The following is a 20,839-nucleotide window of genomic DNA, read 5'->3' as shown; positions in this document are numbered from 1 at the left end:
GGAATTGCTTGTAAATGAGAGTCTTAGTGGAGGCTTTATGGGGCATTTTGGTGGTGCCAAAACACTAGATGTCCTTAGGGAGCATTTCTTTTGGCCCCATATTAGAAAAGATGTTGAGAGACTATATGCTAGATGTGAGACTTGCAAGAGAGCAAAGTCTAAGGTGATGCCTCATGGGCTATACACACCTTTACCCGTGCCTAAGCATCATTGGGGTTGATTTGTCCATGGACTTTGTCTTGGAATTGCCTACGTCACAAAGGGGTCATTGTCACGACCCAACTTATGGGCCGGACCGGCACTAGGACCTGGGCCAGCTTAAAGCCCCCGAGGCCCGTAGTAAGCCTAACTATTCCTTAACCCAACTCTAAGGCCCATTTGGGCCCAATTTCAAGAATTCAACCGGACAGAGACCGGCCATAAAGTGGACCTTTCAATGGGGAGTTTTTGACTCACCCGACCTGTAAACACAATATATAATCAATTAGGGAGCTCAGCTCACCCTCCACATACTCATAACAACATAAAAATAAATGGAAGTTCAGCTCCCTCATCCAGCCCAACACACATGCATAAAATAATAAGTTTATAGGTCCAAAATGATAATTTATATTACAGACCCAATTCAAATAAATGTTTCTAACACATGCAGAAATTCTAAGAGTTAACGGGTTTATACAAACATTAATAAACGACCTGTGAGGGAGAAGAGCAGGTTAACCTCAAAAATATCCTCTTGTGGCCTGGAAAAATATTGAACAGGAGTGAGCGTTCGATTCAGAGAGTAAAATATCAATTTTAACCATAATCTCTATAACTATATAAGAAATGCAACATCAGCAATATTTTCACATCATAACAGCAAAAAGGTAATTTGGAGCACTCACGCACCCAGTAATGTCAAATCATAAATACATGGGAGCTGATCCCCTATACAGCTCTCTTAAATCCAACCTGTGCCAGTGAAGAACTCAAGCCGAACTTTCGCTTAATAAACCAAATCGGGGTCCCAGCGAAGAACTCAAGCCGTGACCACCCCAAAGGACCGGGTTCCAGTGAAGATCTCAAGCCGTGTCTACCCGTCCTATCCATAGCCAACATCACATCACACGCACGCCAACGCACGCACACTGCTCCAAATTACCATAACAACATACATGGCACTTTAACAGTTGTGAATGCAATATAAAACGTACCTAGAGTTTAACTACACACACACACACACATATATATATATATACATATAAGTGATGCATAGGCATGCTTGAACATATAATAATATCGAAATTACAATTAAAATTAATATTTTACTCACAGACTTGACAGCAGTCACTGTGGCGGCTGGGCGGAGGAAGAAGGTTGCCTTGGCTCACCTGACAATTTTATTACAATAATTTAATAAATTTGACTCAATACAAACTAAGAAAAGACCAAATACATCCTAAGTCGTGTCGAAAATCCGGCAGAGTCTCCCCTATACCTAGGACTTACCCAACTTGCAAAAGGGCTCAAAACGCACTTCTATATTCACAAATCATACACTCACAACTCAATCATATCACACAGCCCCTCCTGGGCCCATCCAAACAGTCATCAATCACAATATGTAAATTTACAGTTTAGTCATTATAATTGACCCTTTTGCAAAAACCACCCAAATAAACTCTAAAAATTCTAAAACTTTGCCCCGCTAGCCTTAGCAATATTACTAGGCTAATGCAAAAAGAATCATAATTTTCTGAGCTACCATGAATATTTTATGGATTTTTAATCCCATTTAAGCACTAGAAAATTATGAAAAAGCAAGGTTCGGGTTTACCTATGTCGATTCCGACTTCGGGGACGCTCTAGGGATGTCTGACAATAGTAGGATAGCCAAAATCTCGATTCAATTCAGAGACTTTTTTGGCAGCCGGTCTGTCTGGCCAGAAATTCATAGATCAGGACAACTGTCGAATTTCCGCGAATTGAAGATACCTACACGAAGCCCACAATACGGGGGTTAGTATAAAATTTTTACGAAATTTTTTAAGCTCATTTAATGCTCAGAAAAATACTACGAAGTTCCGTGGGACTCACTGAAAAACTTTGTCGAAAAATTTTAAAATTTATATTGACATGGAGTCTTGACGAGTGGAGCGCTCTGGTACTCTCAGTTTTCTCGTGGGGTTCACGGTTTGCGATAAATCTAGCCCAAAAATTAAAATGGGCTAAAATTTTCCGGACAAAAATTGAACAAACCGCTTGATGAATTTTGGTGTTCTTGGTGTCTATGGAAAACTCTCGAGGTGTAGATGGTATTTGACACAAGAACTGGCCCAATCGGTGGTCGAATCAGCCGGATTTTGGTCAGGAATGTGAAGCATAGCGCGCGTTTTCCGGCCACCTGGGACGACGGCGGGCTATGGGGAGGCACTGGGGCAGCGCGCTGGGGAGGCGGCAACGCGGCCTGAGGGTGAGGGAGGAGAGAGAAAATGGGAGAGAGAGAGGAGAAGAGGAAACGCGCGCAGGAAGAAAAAGAAGAAGAAGAAGGAGATGGCCTGATTCGGCCGGTTCGATCCGCTCTGGTTCGATTCGACCGGTTCGATTCATGATACCCGAAATTGAATTTTTACTCTGCCTTGAGACTAAAAACGAGGCCCAAAAATTTCGAAAAAATTTTAGAAAACTCAGAAAAATTCATAGACTCCAAATATATTTTTAGTTTTGCCACGTGGTCTTTAAATCAATTTTTAAAAATCATCAAAGTTTATATTTTCGAAAAATTGAACCTGATTTCTAAAATCAGAAAAATCTCAAATAATTTTCCAAATTTTAACTAAAATAAAATATCAATATTTATCAAAAAATAATAAATTTAAAAATTAGGGGTGTTACATGATTCAATTTTTGTTGTTGTGGATAGGTTTTCAAAAATGGCTCATTTTTTCCCATGTCACAAAAATGATGATGCTACATATGTTACTAATCTATTCTTTAGGGAGGTTGTTAGATTACATGGTATACCTAGAACCATTGTGAGTGATAGGGATGTCAAGTTCTTGAGTCATTTTTTGAAGGTTCTTTGGGGAAAATTGAAAACTAAGCTACTTTTCTCTATTACTTGCCATCCCCAAACCGATGGCCAAATAGAAGTAGTGAATAGGACCTTAGTCACACTTTTGAGAGCCTTAGTGAAACAAAATTTAAAGTCTTTAGAGGAATGCATACCATACATAGAATTTGCATATAATAGGGTTGTGCATTCATCTAGTGGATACTCTCCTTTTGAGCTTGTTTATGGTTTTAATCCACTTACTCCCTTGGATTTGTTACCATTGCCTATTGATCATGTTGCATCATTAGATGGTGAGAAAAAGGCTGAAATGTTTAAAAAGATGTATGAACAAGCTAGGTTACATCTATAAAAGAAAAATGAGCAATATGCATCCCATGCTAATAAGGGGCTAAAGCCTATGATTTTTGATTTCCTAACCAAAGGAAATTTAAGTTGCATCCTAGAAGTGATAGCCCTTTGCAAGTGCTTGAAAGAATTAACAATAATGCTTATAAGATAGAATTGCTTAGTGATTATGGTGTTATTGATACTTTTAATGTAACTGATCTTACTCCTTTCCTTGGTGCAGAAACAAATTCGAGGACAAATTCTTTTCAAGTGGGAGAGGATGATGAGGATCATCATGGAGCACCACCACCCTTAAAAGGGGCAATTACTAGGGTGAGAGCTAAGCAACTTCAAAGCATGCTCATGGACCATAAAAGGATTTTCGGCTTAGGAGGGGAGCTGCATAAGGAAGACCTAGCTTGCTTGCTCTAAGAATCTAAGTGGATCACCATGCTCCAAGTTATAACTTCCATTGCCACATCACCAGCTACGTCAGATTCTATTGCCAAATCACTAGCCACGTCACCAGCCATTTTGGACATGCCTCATGCCACCTTGGAGTCCACTTGGCAGCCACCTAGGTGTTTGTAGGGTTCACGCCACGTGGAGATAGCTCATTGGTTCATTTGAATTAAAGAGAGCTACTTTTTGACCAAGTGGGCCCCAATATTCTGCCACAAAGAGGGACTAATTGCTGCCACCTTCTACCCTTTTGCAATTAATGCTGATGCCATCTTTTGTCTTTATAATTAATATACTTACTATTCTTGTTAGGATAGCCAACATGGCACAATTATTTGTAACTTTTGTCTTAACAATTTTAGCTTCTGTTTTTATAACCCTAGGTTTATAAGGAAGAGAATACCATCTTTTTCCTTCAATTTTTATTTCTGCTGTACATGAGAGCCTCCCTTAGAGAGAGTTTGAGTTTTCTTTCTTGCTAGTTTATGGAAGAACTAAAACTTAGGCAACTTAATCACTTGCCTATTTTACTTGATGATCAATGTAATCTCCCACAAGTTGGGTTATTGTGTTGACACTTGATCTGTTCCTCTTTGAAATATATATTCCGGTGCTTCTTTTTCCATAGAGATTGCATCTTATTTTGTTCAAAGAAAACTTGTTTTGGTGTTGATGATTCTTGGGTTCCATTAGAGGTATGCATCCTTAGGCTATGTTCATTTGGGTGCCTATCATATTGGTCACTTGTTAGTTGAAAGGTAGTGCTTCTGCTACAATCTACAAGGAAGTGAGAAGGGAAAGGACCAGTCTATATATGATTTATAATGAAGTATTTATTAGAACAATAATTTTTGCCTCTGGATTATGAGCAGATTTTATTCCAACAAAAACTTTGCTAAGAGGAAGTCCAACCAAAGCCTTTCTTGGTTATGAAACAAGAAAGTAAAGAACAAAAGGAGCTTCAACATTCAACAATGCAACTTGAAGTGGATGAGCATAAATTTGAAGAATTTAAACCTGAAACTTTAATTGAATTTCCTTTTGCTATGGTTGAAGATGACGAGCTTCAATTGAAAATCATTTGACCAATTGTTCTATAAGTTAAGACCGATGAAGATAAGTAAGAAAAGTTTCAAGAATGTGTTTTTGAAAATATGGAATATCAAGCCTTAGAAACTTTAATGGAAGTTGAGGAAAAGTAACACATGAAGCTAATATTAGAGATGGAGGAAATCAGGCACTGAATATCAAAGACTTTTCTAACTCCTTAATTTATATTGTTTCCTTTAATTTTATTTGTTTAGGCATTTTCATATATACAAAGAGAAACATGAAGATCCTCAATTTCACTTTGTTCATGTCAATCTTATTGATTCCATCCGTTAAAGTTATATGGTATACATCTCTAATGAAAATTCTCATTATCTTTCGCTTCAAATTTTGAGGGATGATTCATTCCAAGTGGGGGAGAATGGTGCTAAAGTTATTATGGCTATATTTTTGGATCGTTGCAAGTTATTTCAACTCGATAACGAGTTTGTTTTTCAAGTAAGGGAGTATGATACGGAGCATTTTTTGGTGAAGAAGTAAGTCAAATAACAATGGAAGCATATTGGTGTGAAAAGGGGGAAAGGTAGCAATTTTAGGAAGTTTGAGTAAAGTTTATTTTTCGGGTAGATTATCAGAATCTGCCTTCTTTTTCTGCTCAGCCGTCGTAGTGATATCTGGTGGATTTGTGAGTAGATATTGATTTTATTTATAATTTTAATATTATTATTCATACATAGCATGCTCATGTATTAACATATAATTATATGTATATAACTATTGTAGACACACTTTGTGTTGCATTATTATTTAATCAAATTGATGTAGGTGTCACCTTAGGGTAATTTTATGACGACCAGTCTCCAGATCGTCGCTTTGGCGTGGGCCTCCGGATTGTCCCTTGGGAGGTTTCGCTCCCAAAGGCGCCACATCGGAAATGGGAGAAGGGAATCGGGCCATATATGTGGGGTCGGCCTAAACTGCGCTTTTGGGAGCGAAACCTCCCAAGGGACAATCCGTGAGGCCCACGGGCCAAAGCGGACAATACCGACCGGTGGTCGTTACAATTGGTATCGAGCCGGACTCCCTCCAAGACGCAGTGGTGGGTTGTAACGGATCGCCGGCAGTGCCGCCCGTCCCACATCGGAAATGGGAGAAGGGAATCTGGGCCATATATGTGGTCAGTCAGCGCTTTGGGAGCGAAACCTCCCAAGGGACAATCCGTGAGGCCCACGCCAAAGCGGACAATCACCGACCGGGCTGGTCGTTACAATTGGTATCGAGCCGACTCCTCCAAGCAGTGGGTGCGAGGACGCCCCGGGAAGTTGGTGGGTTGTAACGATTGTGGGGACGCGATCATGCGCTGCAGTGCCGCCCGTCCCACATCGGAAATGGGAGAAGGGAATCTGGGCCATATATGTGGGGTCACCTAAATCGTCAGCGCGCTTTTGGGAGCGAAACCTCCCAAGGGACAAATCCGTGAGGCCCACGGGCCAAAGCGGACAATACTGACTGGGCTGGGCTGGGTCGTTACAAATTTGAAGTTGTGTGCGTGTGTCGGCGTGCGTGAAGTGTGGTACTGGATATGGGTAGGACGGGCAGATGGGCTTAAGCTAGTCTCGCTTGGGGCCTGGTCCTTTTTGTGATAAATCGGGATAAGTATAGTTTTGAATTGATCTCACTGACCCCCGCATTTGGATTATTAAGAGAAAATTCGACTCGAGTTGATCTTGCTGACAGAGGTCGAAACTAAGAGAGTTGTGGAGGGGGATTAGCTCCCATATATATATATATATATTTGATTGATGTGACACATGGGTGTGTAAGTACTCCAAATTATTTTTTGTGCGAATATTATTTGAACTTTGTTGAATGTGTTGATATATGTTGCATTTCATCATTAATGATGTATTAGCCCTAAATAATTATAGAAATTATATTTAAAATTAATATCCCACTCTACGAGTCGAATGCTCACTCCTGTTCACCCCATTTTTTTTTCAGGTTACAGGAAATTATCTTTCTTTGTGATTAACCTGCTTCTTTCTTCACAGGTATACTAGCAGCAAATATCAGTATTTCATAGTATTAATTAAAAATTTAGACTCCGCATGTGCTAAAAATATTATATTTAGCGTGAAATTATAAAAGATTATTTGTTTTAAAATTGTAAACCTATATTTATGCATATGTGGTTGAATATGATGAATACATACCTTGGACGAGGGAGCTGAACTCAAATTTGATATAATTATTATGTTGAGGATTATGAAAGTGAGCAGAGCTCCTCAAATTTATCTATATTGTGATCTCAGGTCGGATGAGCTAAAACTCTTTGTTAGATAGTCCAGTTTATAGCCGAACTCTATCCGGTTGATTTCTTGAAATGGGGCTCCAAATATGAGCTTTATGGTTAGGCTAAAATCAATTAAGCTTACTACGGATTTTAGGGAGCCTTATGTTTATTAAAGTCCTAGTTACGGTCCGGCCCTTGAAATTAAGTCGTGATAATCTAGAAAATAGATTTATATTTCTATTAGGTTTAGTGGTCCAAAAACACTATAAATATCCTTATTTATATATAATTTAGAGATATTATTTTATCAATAAAAACTACTGCAGATATTTTTTTTTATTTTTTTTATTATTGTGTATTAAGTGTATTTCTACTTGAATTTCATGCTGCCTTAGAAGATGAAAGGGAGCTAGGGAAGGAAGAACTCTATCAATCTTGCTTCTTGGAAATAATTCGATGCGCAACTGGGATGGATGGCAATGGGCTGGAAAATATTAATTTTTACAATAATAATTAAATGTTCTCACATATTTTATTTATAGAATCATAATAATTTAAATATTTTTCCATTTTTTTATGTTTTCGTATAATATTTAAATTATATTTCTTTAAATACAATATAATTTAAACTAAAATAATATTTTTTTTCTTTTATATTCACTCCTGTCAAATGCAAACAAAGTATTAAATTTTACGGGAATAATCAAAATTTCAAAATTTATAAAAAGATTTTATCTAAATTTTAAAATCAATTTAAGATAAATTTATCGAAGCTAAGATAAATGTATTGAGCTGATGTCATAAATTATGTGACTTTTTTGTTAATAAATAATGAGTCAAAGGCTTTGTTTAATTTGCAGAAAAATATTCGTGCTTTTTACCATTTAAAACACTTAAAAAATAGATATATAAAAAAATTATTTAAAAGAAAATTAAGTTATTTTTTTTTTAAATAATTTTTTCTTTTAAAAAAAGTAAATAATTATCTGAAATTAGTATGAAATAATTTATCTAGCATAAATATATACTATTAATTTAATATTATAATTAAATAATAAAAAAATATTTTTATAAAAATTTTTAAAAATAATTTTCATAAAATAAATTTTTATATATAACTTATTTTTTCACAAAATAAATGATATTTAATATTTTAAATCACCTAAATTAAAAAAAAAATCATAATAAACATCTCTCTCTCTCTCTCATTTCCTTTTCATGTAAATTTTCTTGTGTTATTCTCATTTTATTGCGTTCGTTGTTATTTCTTTTATAGTATTAGGAAAATGTAATTTATGCCCAATTTAATATGATTAAGTAATTCAAAACATATTATTTAATCTCTCAAATTACGTACTAAAATAAATAATAATAATAATAATAATAATAATAATAATAATAATTTATATATAATCTTGCAACGTAGCTACTTTAGGAGAGTAACCCTGGAGGCCAAGGAAGAAGATGGGACAATACGTGTACGTGGTACTCGTGCTAGTGGTGAGCAACAACCTCTAATTACTAGTATATTAATTAAAATCTTTTCAAAACAAAGTGTTTAATTTAATTAATCTTTTAGTTAGTTTTTTTTTTTCAATTAATAAAGAGATGTTCATCAAGAAGTAGGTTTAAAAGCCAAACCCAATGAAACCATTACATAAAAGGCCCCCAATTCTAAAAAATAAGCCTAGCTAATCAGAATCTCAGCACACTCAATAAGGCCCTGGCCCACTTGTAAAAGACTTTACTGGGGCAAGTAACCCGCCCAAAACCCAAAAATAGGCATCATTTAAATCACAGCACTGCATCAGACGAGAAACAAAGGAACACCACAACTTTCAACTTTCGTCGATGGGAGATTTAAACAATTTGACGTAAAGCCTAGGCCGCATTAGGCGAAACACCAAATAACAAAGGCCTTAGCAACCCATGAGTTGAGCAGGAACTGGCGCTAAGCAAGGGAAACAAGAAGAACATGGAATCATAAGGCAAAGGAAACTTCAAAAACAGAGCATGTAGCATCGATATTGAGAAATGAGAAGGAGACATTACTTTTTGGCATCTCACTCGTGCCTTTTGGGAAGGAAACCATAGGCTATTCTACGAGCTGCCACCAATCTCACAAAATCCTCACATTGGTGTGGCTAAAATAGAGTTCTTTATTGAGCAAAAGGCTCAATTAAAGATCACAACTATGGCAACTCACCTGCATGCAATCACAATAATAGGCAGATCCAACAAAAATTACTCAATAATCACTAGATCCGCCATCAAATGCCTCATATCAGCAACAATAACATAAAAACATAACGTCTAAAATAGGCCAAAACTAAACCCTCACGCTAAGAATTGCTTATTAACAAACAACAACCCCAAAAACAAATATATACACCCCACCGGATATGGCGAGGAAAACCTACAACCGGCAAGGAGGTTGACCTTCCCCCACCCAAAGGGGCAAAAGCGAGCCACCCGAAAATGACAGATTTAAGAGGTTGAAGCCCTTGGGAGGTAGAGAGAAAAATGAAAGAGACTTAAAATGGGAATCGCTTATCTTCTTTTAATTTGTTCTTTTTATCACAGGTATTAAACAGTACTAATAATGCATATGGTATCAGGAGGATGTTATAAACATTGTGAATATGATAAAGGCCCCTTTTTCCAAAGGGAAAAAAGTTACACTCGATTTTAAAGAAATAATTGCTAAACAAGTAAAAGGTAATTAATATTGTAACAACTAATGATATTTAGTAGAAAGTTAATTAAAAAATTTAAATAAATTATGATATTATTTCATTTATTAAGTTTTGTTAATATAGTCGTCAAAGATTATCAATTATGGTTAGTAAAATATTAAAAAAATCAATAGTTAAATGATAATTAATTATTGTTAATTTCGTACCAAATGTCAAGATTATATGTTAATGAGATTCAATGGTACGTCTAGCACTAGGCTGGTTAGCCAATGATGTAACTTCTTTTCATTATCATCAGTTAGGGCAAAAGGGTTAATAATTGAGCAAATTATAGGATGCGCTAAAAAATAATATACTCATTATTATAAAAAATAATCCTTAAAATTTGGAAATGTAAAATCCATAATTTTTTGATTGAGAGTATATATGCACAAGGAGCCTTCAATAATTTACCTAATAACTAATGTGAGATGAAATTCATAATTATCAATGATAAAATTATTTATAGACATAATAGTTGTATCATAAAATTTCATCATTTGAGCATAACATTCACATTTTAAGTTTGTTCATTAAAAAAAAAAAAAACACATGTAGGAAGTGTTTGATGTAATTTATTAAAATCAGATTATAAACACTTAATACTTATAAACTAATATGAGCTTATAAGTATTTATAAATTATTTTGCTTGATTACTTAACTTTTTAATATTTTAATTAAAATATATTTTTTAAATTATAAATAAATAAATAATTGTTTGATAAAATTATTTTAAATTAACTTTAAAATAGTTTAAGTATTTAGTTAAAAGACATTTAAAAGTAACTTAATTCATTAAAATGACTAAAAATGATATATTATCGAGTATTGTAATTATTAAAATGATGATAATATTGATATTTTAAAAAATATTTAGATAATATAATTTTTTATTTAATTAAAACACAGTTTTAAAATAAATAAATAAATCATAAATAAGAGATACCTTACTTATAACTTCTTACTTATTTTAAATAATTTTTAATTTATAAGCTAAATTATATATTAATCTATTTATGATTTTCTACTTATAATTAAATTTGACCGTCTTATAAGTCAAATAAAATACTTTCTTAAATTACGTATTTTTATTAAAGTGTTTATATGGGAATAATAAGTAGTTAATATATCTAATAAAAAATAACTTGTAAGTATATTATCATTAAAATGATAAAAAATAATTTTAAATAAAAATTAAATAGGGATAATATAGTAAATATTTTATCAAATTAATTTATAAGTACTAAAATGAAAAAATTTGATTCTCAACTTTTTTTTTTACTTATAAACTCACAATTTATTATAAATAAATAAATTAAATTTATAAGTTAAAACAAACACTCTCTTAATGAATAATTATGAAAAAAAAAAAATTATGTAAAAACTTTTTTTTTTTAGCTCACGTGTAAGCTGATATTGAACCAGAATTACAAGACATTTTTATTTTACAATACGAGAGTTGATAATAAACAAAAGGCTAATTTGTATCATTGAATTTAATTGGACTTATTTAATTTAATTTTTAAAAATTAATAAATTTCATTTTTTACAATAATAAATCACTAAAACCAAATGATATTAAAATTCAATTATAATTTTATTATGGTAAATATGTTAAAATTATATATATATATATATATATATATATATATATATATATATATATATATATATATATATATATATTATATTAAAAGAGTGCAAAATATAGTTTCTGTAGTCTTTTATTTGTAAAAGGGGAAAAAAAAAAGAAGACAAGGAAATAGAACCATTTTGGATGGTCTATTAAGCTGGTAAAAAAACATTTAGATGATTCAATCTAATTTTCGTATCTTGTGCTGAATGTGATACATTACCTTCACACTTTGTTTAGATAAATCGTGAGAAAATGAAGGAAAATAAAAGAATTTTTTTATTTTCATTCTTTATTTTTTTCTTATATTTAAATAAATAAACAAATAAAAATTACAATAAAAATATAAAAACAGATATATTTTTTTTTTCAAGGGAAAATCAGGTAAAATTTCCTCTCCTCTTTTATTTATTTTTTATTAAATAAAAAGTGTCATTTCAAATTTATTTTATTATAATTATTTTCATTCATTTTTTTTCATCTATCTAAATATAGTGTTAAAAAAATATAAAGACATGTGAATTATTTTAAAATTTAAGGAGTTGAAATAAAATTAATAACTATTTATTTATTTAAAATTTAAAATATAAATTATAGTTTTCTAGGCATAATTTACATATATTAAGTATCTACGATATATAAATATCATTTATTTTATTGAAATATATAATATTGAATCCATCAATATAAGTACAATTTTATAAATTTTTAAAAAATATTTTTACATTAAAATTTTGGAAAATAATTAAAAATAATATAATAAAAATAATGTATATAAATTTTAATATAAATATTTTATTTAAAAATTATTAAATTTATTATAATTATAAAAAATCAAACCTATGATAATAATATTTTATATAAATTTAATTATATATATAAAAATTAATAGTTATTATATTAAATATTTTTATTAAAATTTTAATTATTTTTAATATAAATATTTAATTTAAAAATCGTTACGGACGCGATGCATCAAACATTTATTGATAAAAAAGATGCAAAAAAAATTTGATATACATCAATTACATTTAAACCTAATTTTTAATTCCGCTTCTTTTTTCATTTCCGTTTCTCATCAGTCACCCCCCAGCCCCGCTCTCTTCTTTTCCTTCTCTTTCTCTCTCTTCGAAACCCTAGCTCGCTATTCTCTTCCTTGCTCTTACTGGTGGATCTCAAATTGCAATGGAGTACGGCGGCGGTCGCAAGAGAGGCAGGGCCGAGGCTGCTCTGAATGGCAATGGCGGTCCCAAGAAAACCAAGCAAGGTAAGTTTTTAATTTTTTGACCTGGGAATTTTAAGTGATATTAGTGTAAGCAAGAGGTTCGAGGCTTTTATGCTTTTATTTTGCCTTGTGAAGGTTGTCTTCCCTTAGTGTTAGTTTTTTTAAAGTTTTGTTTGGTTGCCGAGAAAGTACGATAGAAGAAGTGAAGTTGAAGTTGAGTTTCTTTTTATTGGTTAGAGAAACCACTATACCTAATTGACCATTATGGAATTGTTTGGATTAGTTGATTTTTTCTGTAATTGAGGCATGCTTATGGAGTTTGTTGTCAACGACAACAAGGTTTTATTCAGATTTTTTTAGTTCTCAAAATGAAACTCGAATGGATTTTGAAGTAACTGTTTCTTTGGTTGTTTCTGTATCTGCTTAACTTGTTCTTTTCAGTTTGTTTGTTTTTATACTTCGAGATGTAAACTGCATCATTATCTTATATTTTGCATACAAAATTGCAGATGAGAAGTAAAATTTGTGAAAATGTAAAAGAAAGAAACGCAAAATTTAAACTTTCCCATCTTAGTTTCTCAACAAATGTCAATTTCGCCTGGGAAGTTGCTCTCCATTGTTGCTTTAGGTGGTTATTTCTTTTATTGGAAATCCAACATATAAAAAGCTAGGTTTTGAAAATTATTATTCTTCTCTAGGTGAAACAAAGTAGTATATTTATATTTGGTGGGCTTCTTGCTCTAAACACTGATATTCAATAGCACTTTCCATTTGAGCATTTGAGGGTTAGTTGTTTATCCATGTCTGTGAAAGTTGTTGTAAATATACTGTTCATATTTCATAAAATATGAGTAACATTCACTATTCAGAGATTGCAATATGACATCAGATCTTATTAAAGTTCAAAGATTAACAACTCACTGAAATCGTAACTGAGAGAAATTAGCTAATTTTCTGCAACAGAAATGGAGTCCTTTCCAACTGGTATAGGAAGCAAATCGAAGCCATGCACAAAGTTTTTCAGGTTCAAATCTTAACCTATCTAAAATAAAATTATGTTCCATCTATTTCTAGCATCTATAAATTCTAAAATATGGGATTTATCAGGCATTTTGCAATTAAAATCAGTATGATTTTGGACTAATGAATTGGAAAGTTAAAGTTGTGGTACAGGTTTTCTTCTAATCCTGAATTCCTGATAAACAAGACTAATGAACAGATAAGGTTGATTTCAAAGAGGAGTTTTGGTAACTACTTGCTGGGACATATGAAAACTGAAAGAAGTTTTACTGGATGAAAAACTTTTACACCTTATGATCTTTCATAATGTGTTAAGTAATCTTGTGAGTAAGAGCATGATATATGGGCAAGTAAATTGGCACCTAAAGTTGTGGCACAGGCTTAATATGGTGGTTGCGCAAGCATGCAGTTTGGTTTGTTTTGTTGTTGCTTGTTCATTCTTTGGCTCGGAGAAGCTAAGAATGTTACTTGGGTCATAAAACGCATATGCTCTTCTGATTATGACATCCGCTTTTGCTTACATTTGCTGCAGCTGTAGTACTGTGTGTGTTTTCAGATGTCTCTCTTTATTTTCTTGCAAGTTGCTGCTTCTGTATTTGACTCATTATATTGCTGTCAAATGACAGTTTGGCTGAGGATTTTTTTTGAATTACTATTTGCCATTTTGTTAGATTGAAGAGTTAGTTTTTTCCTGGGATGAATATTTCTTGTTATTTAAGTTTTCCATTTCTATTTTATGCTTTTTTTTTTTTTTTTTTTATAAATGGTGATTAAGTTTCATCCACTAGTTTGATACCTGCAACCAGCTTTTTTTTTTTCTGTGGTATAATGTTGCTGTATCAAAGAATATTAGCTGGTACTTTTTTTAGCATTTCTGCTGCATTTGCATAATGTTTGCTATTCATTTCAATGGACTACAATGTCAAAATTGGTGCCCTGAAGTTTGTTTAATTAGAGGTGAAAAAGAAATTAATTTGGAAAAAGATTTTTTAAAATACATTTGTTGAAATATTTGGAAGGTAGTAAGTAGATCAAGATTATGCTTTTCTTTTCTGATAATCGTCAAATCCCGCAGAAATTTTTTTGCAATGATGTTATGGATGATTCTAATGTCTTTTCCGATAATTGAATGCTTTAAATCAGTTGGAGGGCTCAAATGTGTTTAATTTGTTCCTTTGGTGGTCATAAAGGTGGTCATTCTAATATGAGGACATTAGAAATATAATAAACCTCATTAGCTTTGTATTGGAGCAAATATTATTGCTAAAGCAAATGTGACTTGCCACCTTGGCATTGTGGAGGGGCTGATGTTAAGTTTCATAATCTTGAAAGAAATTGGAGCTATTCAAAAAGGAATTTAATAAAATTCTGGATTTTTGTGCTAATATAGCAAAAAGAACCAAAGCGTGAAAATGGACAAATTCTGCCTTGTAGTTTCCCTTTGTTTTCAACAACTCGAGGTTTTGATGGGATACATGATATTTCTCAAGGATGGCTGGCCTTCTCTCTTGCTTTTCTTCCTCTTCTTCTTCTTCCCTTTTGTTGCTATAAATGAAGAATGGTGAAGGAACTGTTCCTTAAAGACAGGGAAAGACATGCCCTGTAAGTTTCTTGTGTACCTATGAAGATAAGTAGTCCCACCAACCCCCCACAACACCACACCCCTCCCCCCCTGGCCCACCTCCTTATGACATGGTTATATAAATGCGTTGGCTGAGGTGATAAGTTATTACAATGCTCAGTTAACAGTTCCATATTATTTATTTATTTTTTGTCTGCTTGCAATCCTGATTAGTGTAGAACGGTTTGTTTTCAATGAGATTGCATTTAATTTTTGTTGCAAAAGATTTTTAATTGTTGGTTTTCTTAATTTGTGGTAGCTGCAACCATTTTCCATAATACTTATCTAGTGCATAATAAATTGTAGTGATATTAACAGGCTTCAAAGTTATCTGTGATCATGTGTGAGCTATTAGACAACTGATGTCACAATTAATGTTTTTCGATTGAAAGGATTTTTTTTTGTTGTGCAACTTTCTGAATCACTGTAACTTTGAGAGAGCATATCTGTAGTTGTTTTTATTTTTTTCTAAAATTCAGTATAATTGCTTGGTTTGATCACTGATGGTCTTGAGCGTGCTACTTAGTGCTATGTTGGCTTTGTGCGAATTGGTTACATTGAGTGATTATCTTTCATGAAGATTGTAAATTCAATAAGTGTTTCAAACATTTATGTTATATACAATGCTGATATAAAAATTACACCAGACAGTGTACATATGCTTTTGGTCTCATTACTTGCCTGTTAGTCCCTATGTGAATTATAAGGAAATATTTCCTAGATGTGCCAGGCATTATGACAGCTGGTTAGTGATTTCTTTTTTATTTTTTTCATTGAGTGGTGTTTTGGCACATCGAATGACATTTACTGTTCCTTGGAATTTTCTTTATGAAGCATATTGGATGATGTTTTGATGAATGCTTTCTAAAATCATCAATATTCTTGAGAAAGCTGATTTTTCAGATTCAAAAAAAAAAGGAGAGAGTATTCTAATGATAACTAATTAAGTTTTGTTTTTATATATATATATATAAGGTACTTGAATCCTTTTTTAAAAATTCATCACAGCTTCAAAAAATATTTGTGTTTCCAAAGTTGCAAGGATCATATTCTCTATTTTCTGTTGTTCTCTCATTATTTAGTTTCTGGAGAAGGGTGTTTAGTACTTTTGTGGTACTATGGGTTGGTCCAATTTTAAAGAACCTGTTTTTTTTTTATGTTTCTGTGCTTTTGCTTATTTATTTGAGTCTAATGGTAGGATTTAATGATCACTTGCCTGTGCAGCATCTGTGGGACGTTATCTCACACACATACGGATGCATGTACACATGATGTGTTACTAGATAATGTATTATTTGTTTTTTTTTTTTTTTCTCATTCTTAAATTAAGTTTTGTTATTTTATTTTTTGTATTTTTGTTATGCTTGTGTTGAGAGATGTTTCCATAATTTAAAATGCTCTCAAACTTTTTTCTTGGTGAGCAATTTTTTCATTGCTTGACTCTAACTAGTTTGGGATTAAGGCTTAGTTGTTGTATGTTTTATTAATTAAATATATAAATTTAAATGGGTTCGGGTGGTATTTGGACAATGATAAATTGGATTTGGGAATCAGATTTGGGTTCGATAGGTTGATTTTCACTAGTATCCTACGCGTTGGCATCTCTACTTGCAACAAAGTTACTGCAGAACAGTTCATTGTATTCTCTGCATTTATTTGAATGAGTTTTTCACTGTGCTTTTTTTTTTTTTTTTTTTTTTTCTGATACGCTTTGTTTTGCAGTACTTCTGGGTGCCCATTTGGTGAGGGATGTCATTTCTTGCATTATGTTCCTGGTGGATTCAAAGCTGTGTCTCAGATGCTTCACCTTGGTGGCAACCCGCCTATTCCACCAGCATCTAGAAATGCAGGAGTCCCACCATCTTTTCCAGATGGCGCATCTCCTTTAGCAGTGAAGACCCGTTTGTGCAATAAATACAATACAGCTGAAGGTTGTAAGTTTGGGGATAAATGCCACTTTGCGCATGGTGAGTGGGAGCTTGGGAAACCTCCTGGTCCATCCTTTGAAGATCCTCGTTCAATTGGTCCAATTTCAGGTAGGATGGGCCGTCAAATGGAGCCTCCTCACCAAGGTTTTGGTGCTGCTTCCAGCTTTGGGGCCTCTGCCACTGCTAAGATCAGTATCGATGCTTCACTTGCTGGAGCCATCATTGGGAAAAATGGTGTAAACTCGAAGCAAATCTGTCGTCTTACAGGGGCCAAACTTTCAATAAGGGAGCATGAGACTGACCCCAACTTAAGGAATATTGAGTTAGAGGGTACATTTGATCAAATCAATCAAGCAAGCGCCATGGTTCGTGAGCTCATTGGGAATGTCAGTCAAGCTTCTGGTGCTCCAATGAAGAACCCTGTTATACATTCTGGTCCAACAAACAACTTCAAAACTAAGCTTTGTGAGAATTTTGCTAAAGGATCTTGCACTTTTGGGGATAGGTGCCACTTTGCACATGGAACTGAGGAATTGCGCAAGCCAGGGATGTGAACCTGTTCTCTATTCCCTTTTTTCTTTTGTTAAATCTTTTACTGCTCTTTTCCTCTGCTTTAGGACACATTCTTGTTGTAGCCTGTGGGTATTTGGTGTGTCTACCAAATATTTTTGTATGCAAAGATTAGACAGATGCCAACCGTGAGAGCCTTTTCGGTATTTTCTATTCGGTAAATTTTTTATGATTTGGGCTATTTGCACTTTCGGCTGTACTATGTTCAAACTTATGGTAGGAACTTCCCAGGTTGAATTCATAATAGGAGCTTCCATATTAATATTTCACTCTACTCCAGAATTAGGCTCACACCAACCCCAATTAATTTGGGATCAAGGCAATTAAGTTGTAGTTATGTATTGCTCGTTTTATTTAAATTTTTTGAAGCATGTATGGGCTGAGTACGTGCTGTTAAACAAGTTTAATAGAAACCCAATTTACTATATTGAGAAAAAAATTTTAAAATAAAGTATATGGTCCATCAATTAATTATGAAACTATCACCATAATTCATAGCAAAAAAACAAAAAAAAATGATGATAGTAAAAAAGGGACGATATGATAGAAATAATAATTCCAAGAACCTTTTCTTCCTTCACCTTAAGCATTCGAATCTTTGGCTGCTTCCTTGGCTCTTCTTTTCTCCCCTTCTTTTCTATACTTTATTCCACAAGCATTACACAATGTCTGAAAGTGGTCAAACAAAACAATAGTTAGTGGTCAAACAAAACAAAAGTTAATCTGCTGGGCTTAGAGACTTGGAAACTTACATATTCTAAATCAATCGGATAGTTTTTCCCAATATTACCTTGGGGCCGAGGGGACCTTTGCGCCACATCGGAGTGTTATTAGTATTGCAGTTGTAGTTGGTGCACCTCTTGCTAGGATCAACACTGCTTCCATAGCGTTGTCGTCTTGGGACCTCTTTCCTCCTAGAAGAGTTTCCACTCTCATCTCCATCACCATTCACCTTCCTTGAAGGGCTATCCAGGACTATGTAGCCATTCATAAGGCTCAAGCTAGGCCTTGGATTGAAGTTAGGGTAATCAGAAATTCCCATTATTGATCCTCTAGAAGAATTTCCTATCTCTGCCTCGGGTAAGGGCCATGCACTTATTTGGCTTGCATTAATGAAGTTTTGCCCAACGTTAGGGATGCTTGATCCTATGTTTGCCATTGCTGATACAATAATGATTAATAGGCTTTACCCCAATTTTACAACACCCATTATTTCACCTTTCTTGACGAGCTACGTCATTGGCCTATATCTACATAAGTTGTAAATTAACCTATATTTTTTATTTATTGATCAAATTAATTAATTCCGTGATCTGATAAAATAATAAAATAATAAAATAATATTAATCTATATTTTTTGTAACATTTAAATTGTTACAGAATAATAATAATAAATTATGCCCATTAAAAATTTGGTAGTAAAGAAAAATTAAAAATTTTCATACCGGCATTTCCTCCTCCATTAGCCAGCCCATAATGAAACACACCAACTTGGCCACCTGCCCCAATCATCCCGTGGTTGTTTGATGATCCCTGCTTATTAAGTTTCTATATTATTAGTATTTCATATACTATTTATTTATAATATAATTCTTCTCTTTTTAGCTATTCGATTATTCAAAACTGACAAGTTTTATGTTTTTGCAAGATATATAATTTTGATAAAAAAAAATATTGCATGCATACTAATTAAAAGTGTAAAATAAATAAATAAATAAATTGATATACCTGAAGAGGAGTGTAGGGGCCACTGAAGTTAAAGTTGGCAAGATGATCATCATTTTTATGTTCATTTGGTAACCCTAGTTTGAGGGTCAGGTCCACCATTTTTCCTGCATCATCGCGATTGTAAATGCCAGTTTTTGATCTACCTTCTGCTGCTCCTTGGAACCTTTCAGAATCCATTTTTCCTTGCCTCGTGTTTTTTTTTTTTTTTATGTATTTTTCCTGCCAACAAAAATTCTTGCAACTCAGAATATGATTAATATGCACAGATTCATACTTATACAAGTTTTGGAGTAGAGGATTGAGAAAGTGGAGACTTAAACTTTATTCTCCCAGATGAACTAGACCAAGCCAGGTTATCTGGATGTAAGTTTTTGATTGGCTAAATGTATAAAATAAACTCATAATATAGGCAAGAAATAGCTGGATATATGATCTATAGTTGTTTTTTAGTAGCCAAATCATCCCAAAAGTTGAAGTCTAGTCAACTTTGTGTGGGGATTGTTATCGTTTAGAGTTCATGCATGAGAGTTTTAAACTGAAGTAATCGATGTATAAATCAAAATGACCTGGATTACTGACACCACAACACAAACTTTTTGTGTCAAAGACAACAAAATTCATCATAGAGAGAGAAACACAGCATTTCTTAACGTACATATGATCTTGGTTATGAACCCATCAAGATCTAATCTTGAATATCAAATGCTAATCCTCTTTATATTCTTTGCACAACAATGCGATGTCCATACAACGAATATGAAGTAATAAAATAAAAAATTGGAATATAAGGATAAAAATGCATAGAGTCTATCGAGTTTCCAAAAATTATATAACCTTTAGATTAATGGAGCTCCTCATGACTTTAAATGGTAAGAAAATAAAGAAATTTATGCATGAAATCTATAAAGAAATGTGTACAAGATAGCCAACTTCAATAGAGATAGATAGATCAAGAAATTAACTAAATTTGATCATTTCATTTCTATATGGCTAGAAGGGTAGGGACTGAGATAAACTCGTTAGCCAAAACCTTCACACGTATTCAAAGGTTTAATTACAGAAGAAGAAGAGAAGAAAAAGAGACTTACAGGCAACTATAAGGTATTATCTCTGGTAATTGTGTGATTTGTATGAGAATGAGAGGCCCTATTTATACTGTTTTAAGGGGTAGGGATCCTCAACATGGAA

The 20,839-nt window shown here is 33.1% G+C and overlaps 2 protein-coding genes and 1 long non-coding RNA gene across 4 annotated transcripts; 1 reads left to right on the top strand and 2 right to left on the bottom strand.

Annotated features, from left to right (window-relative positions):
• Positions 1 to 8,817: 8,817 nt before the first annotated feature.
• LOC110638352 (uncharacterized) lies at positions 8,818 to 9,767 on the bottom strand. Its single transcript, XR_009144363.1, has 2 exons — positions 9,243 to 9,767; positions 8,818 to 9,141 (listed from the first exon to the last, which is right to left on the bottom strand). It is a non-coding gene; the product is annotated as an uncharacterized LOC110638352 (long non-coding RNA).
• Positions 9,768 to 12,539: 2,772 nt separating this feature from the next.
• On the top strand, positions 12,540 to 18,190 carry LOC110638274 (zinc finger CCCH domain-containing protein 14). 2 transcript variants are annotated; one of them, XM_021788786.2, is made up of 3 exons: positions 12,607 to 12,826; positions 13,748 to 13,808; positions 17,148 to 18,190. In XM_021788786.2, the coding sequence occupies exons 1-3, from the start codon at positions 12,745 to 12,747 to the stop codon at positions 17,905 to 17,907; spliced, it is 903 nt and encodes a 300-aa protein (XP_021644478.1). In that variant the 5' UTR covers positions 12,607 to 12,744; the 3' UTR covers positions 17,908 to 18,190. The 2 variants fall into 2 exon arrangements, with proteins under 2 accessions (XP_021644470.2, XP_021644478.1); XM_021788778.2 differs by lacking the exon at positions 13,748 to 13,808 and having other exon boundaries at positions 12,540 to 12,826.
• Positions 18,191 to 18,505: 315 nt separating this feature from the next.
• Positions 18,506 to 19,828, bottom strand: LOC110638556 (GATA transcription factor 29). Its single transcript, XM_021789154.2, has 4 exons — positions 19,652 to 19,828; positions 19,369 to 19,456; positions 18,714 to 19,084; positions 18,506 to 18,592 (listed from the first exon to the last, which is right to left on the bottom strand). The coding sequence occupies exons 1-4, from the start codon at positions 19,826 to 19,828 to the stop codon at positions 18,506 to 18,508; spliced, it is 723 nt and encodes a 240-aa protein (XP_021644846.2).
• Positions 19,829 to 20,839: the final 1,011 nt, after the last annotated feature.

The sequence above is a fragment of the Hevea brasiliensis genome, chromosome 15, assembly GCF_030052815.1.
Source record: "Hevea brasiliensis isolate MT/VB/25A 57/8 chromosome 15, ASM3005281v1, whole genome shotgun sequence".
NCBI lineage: Eukaryota > Viridiplantae > Streptophyta > Magnoliopsida > Malpighiales > Euphorbiaceae > Hevea > Hevea brasiliensis.
This window is presented reverse-complemented; position numbering and strand designations above follow the sequence as displayed.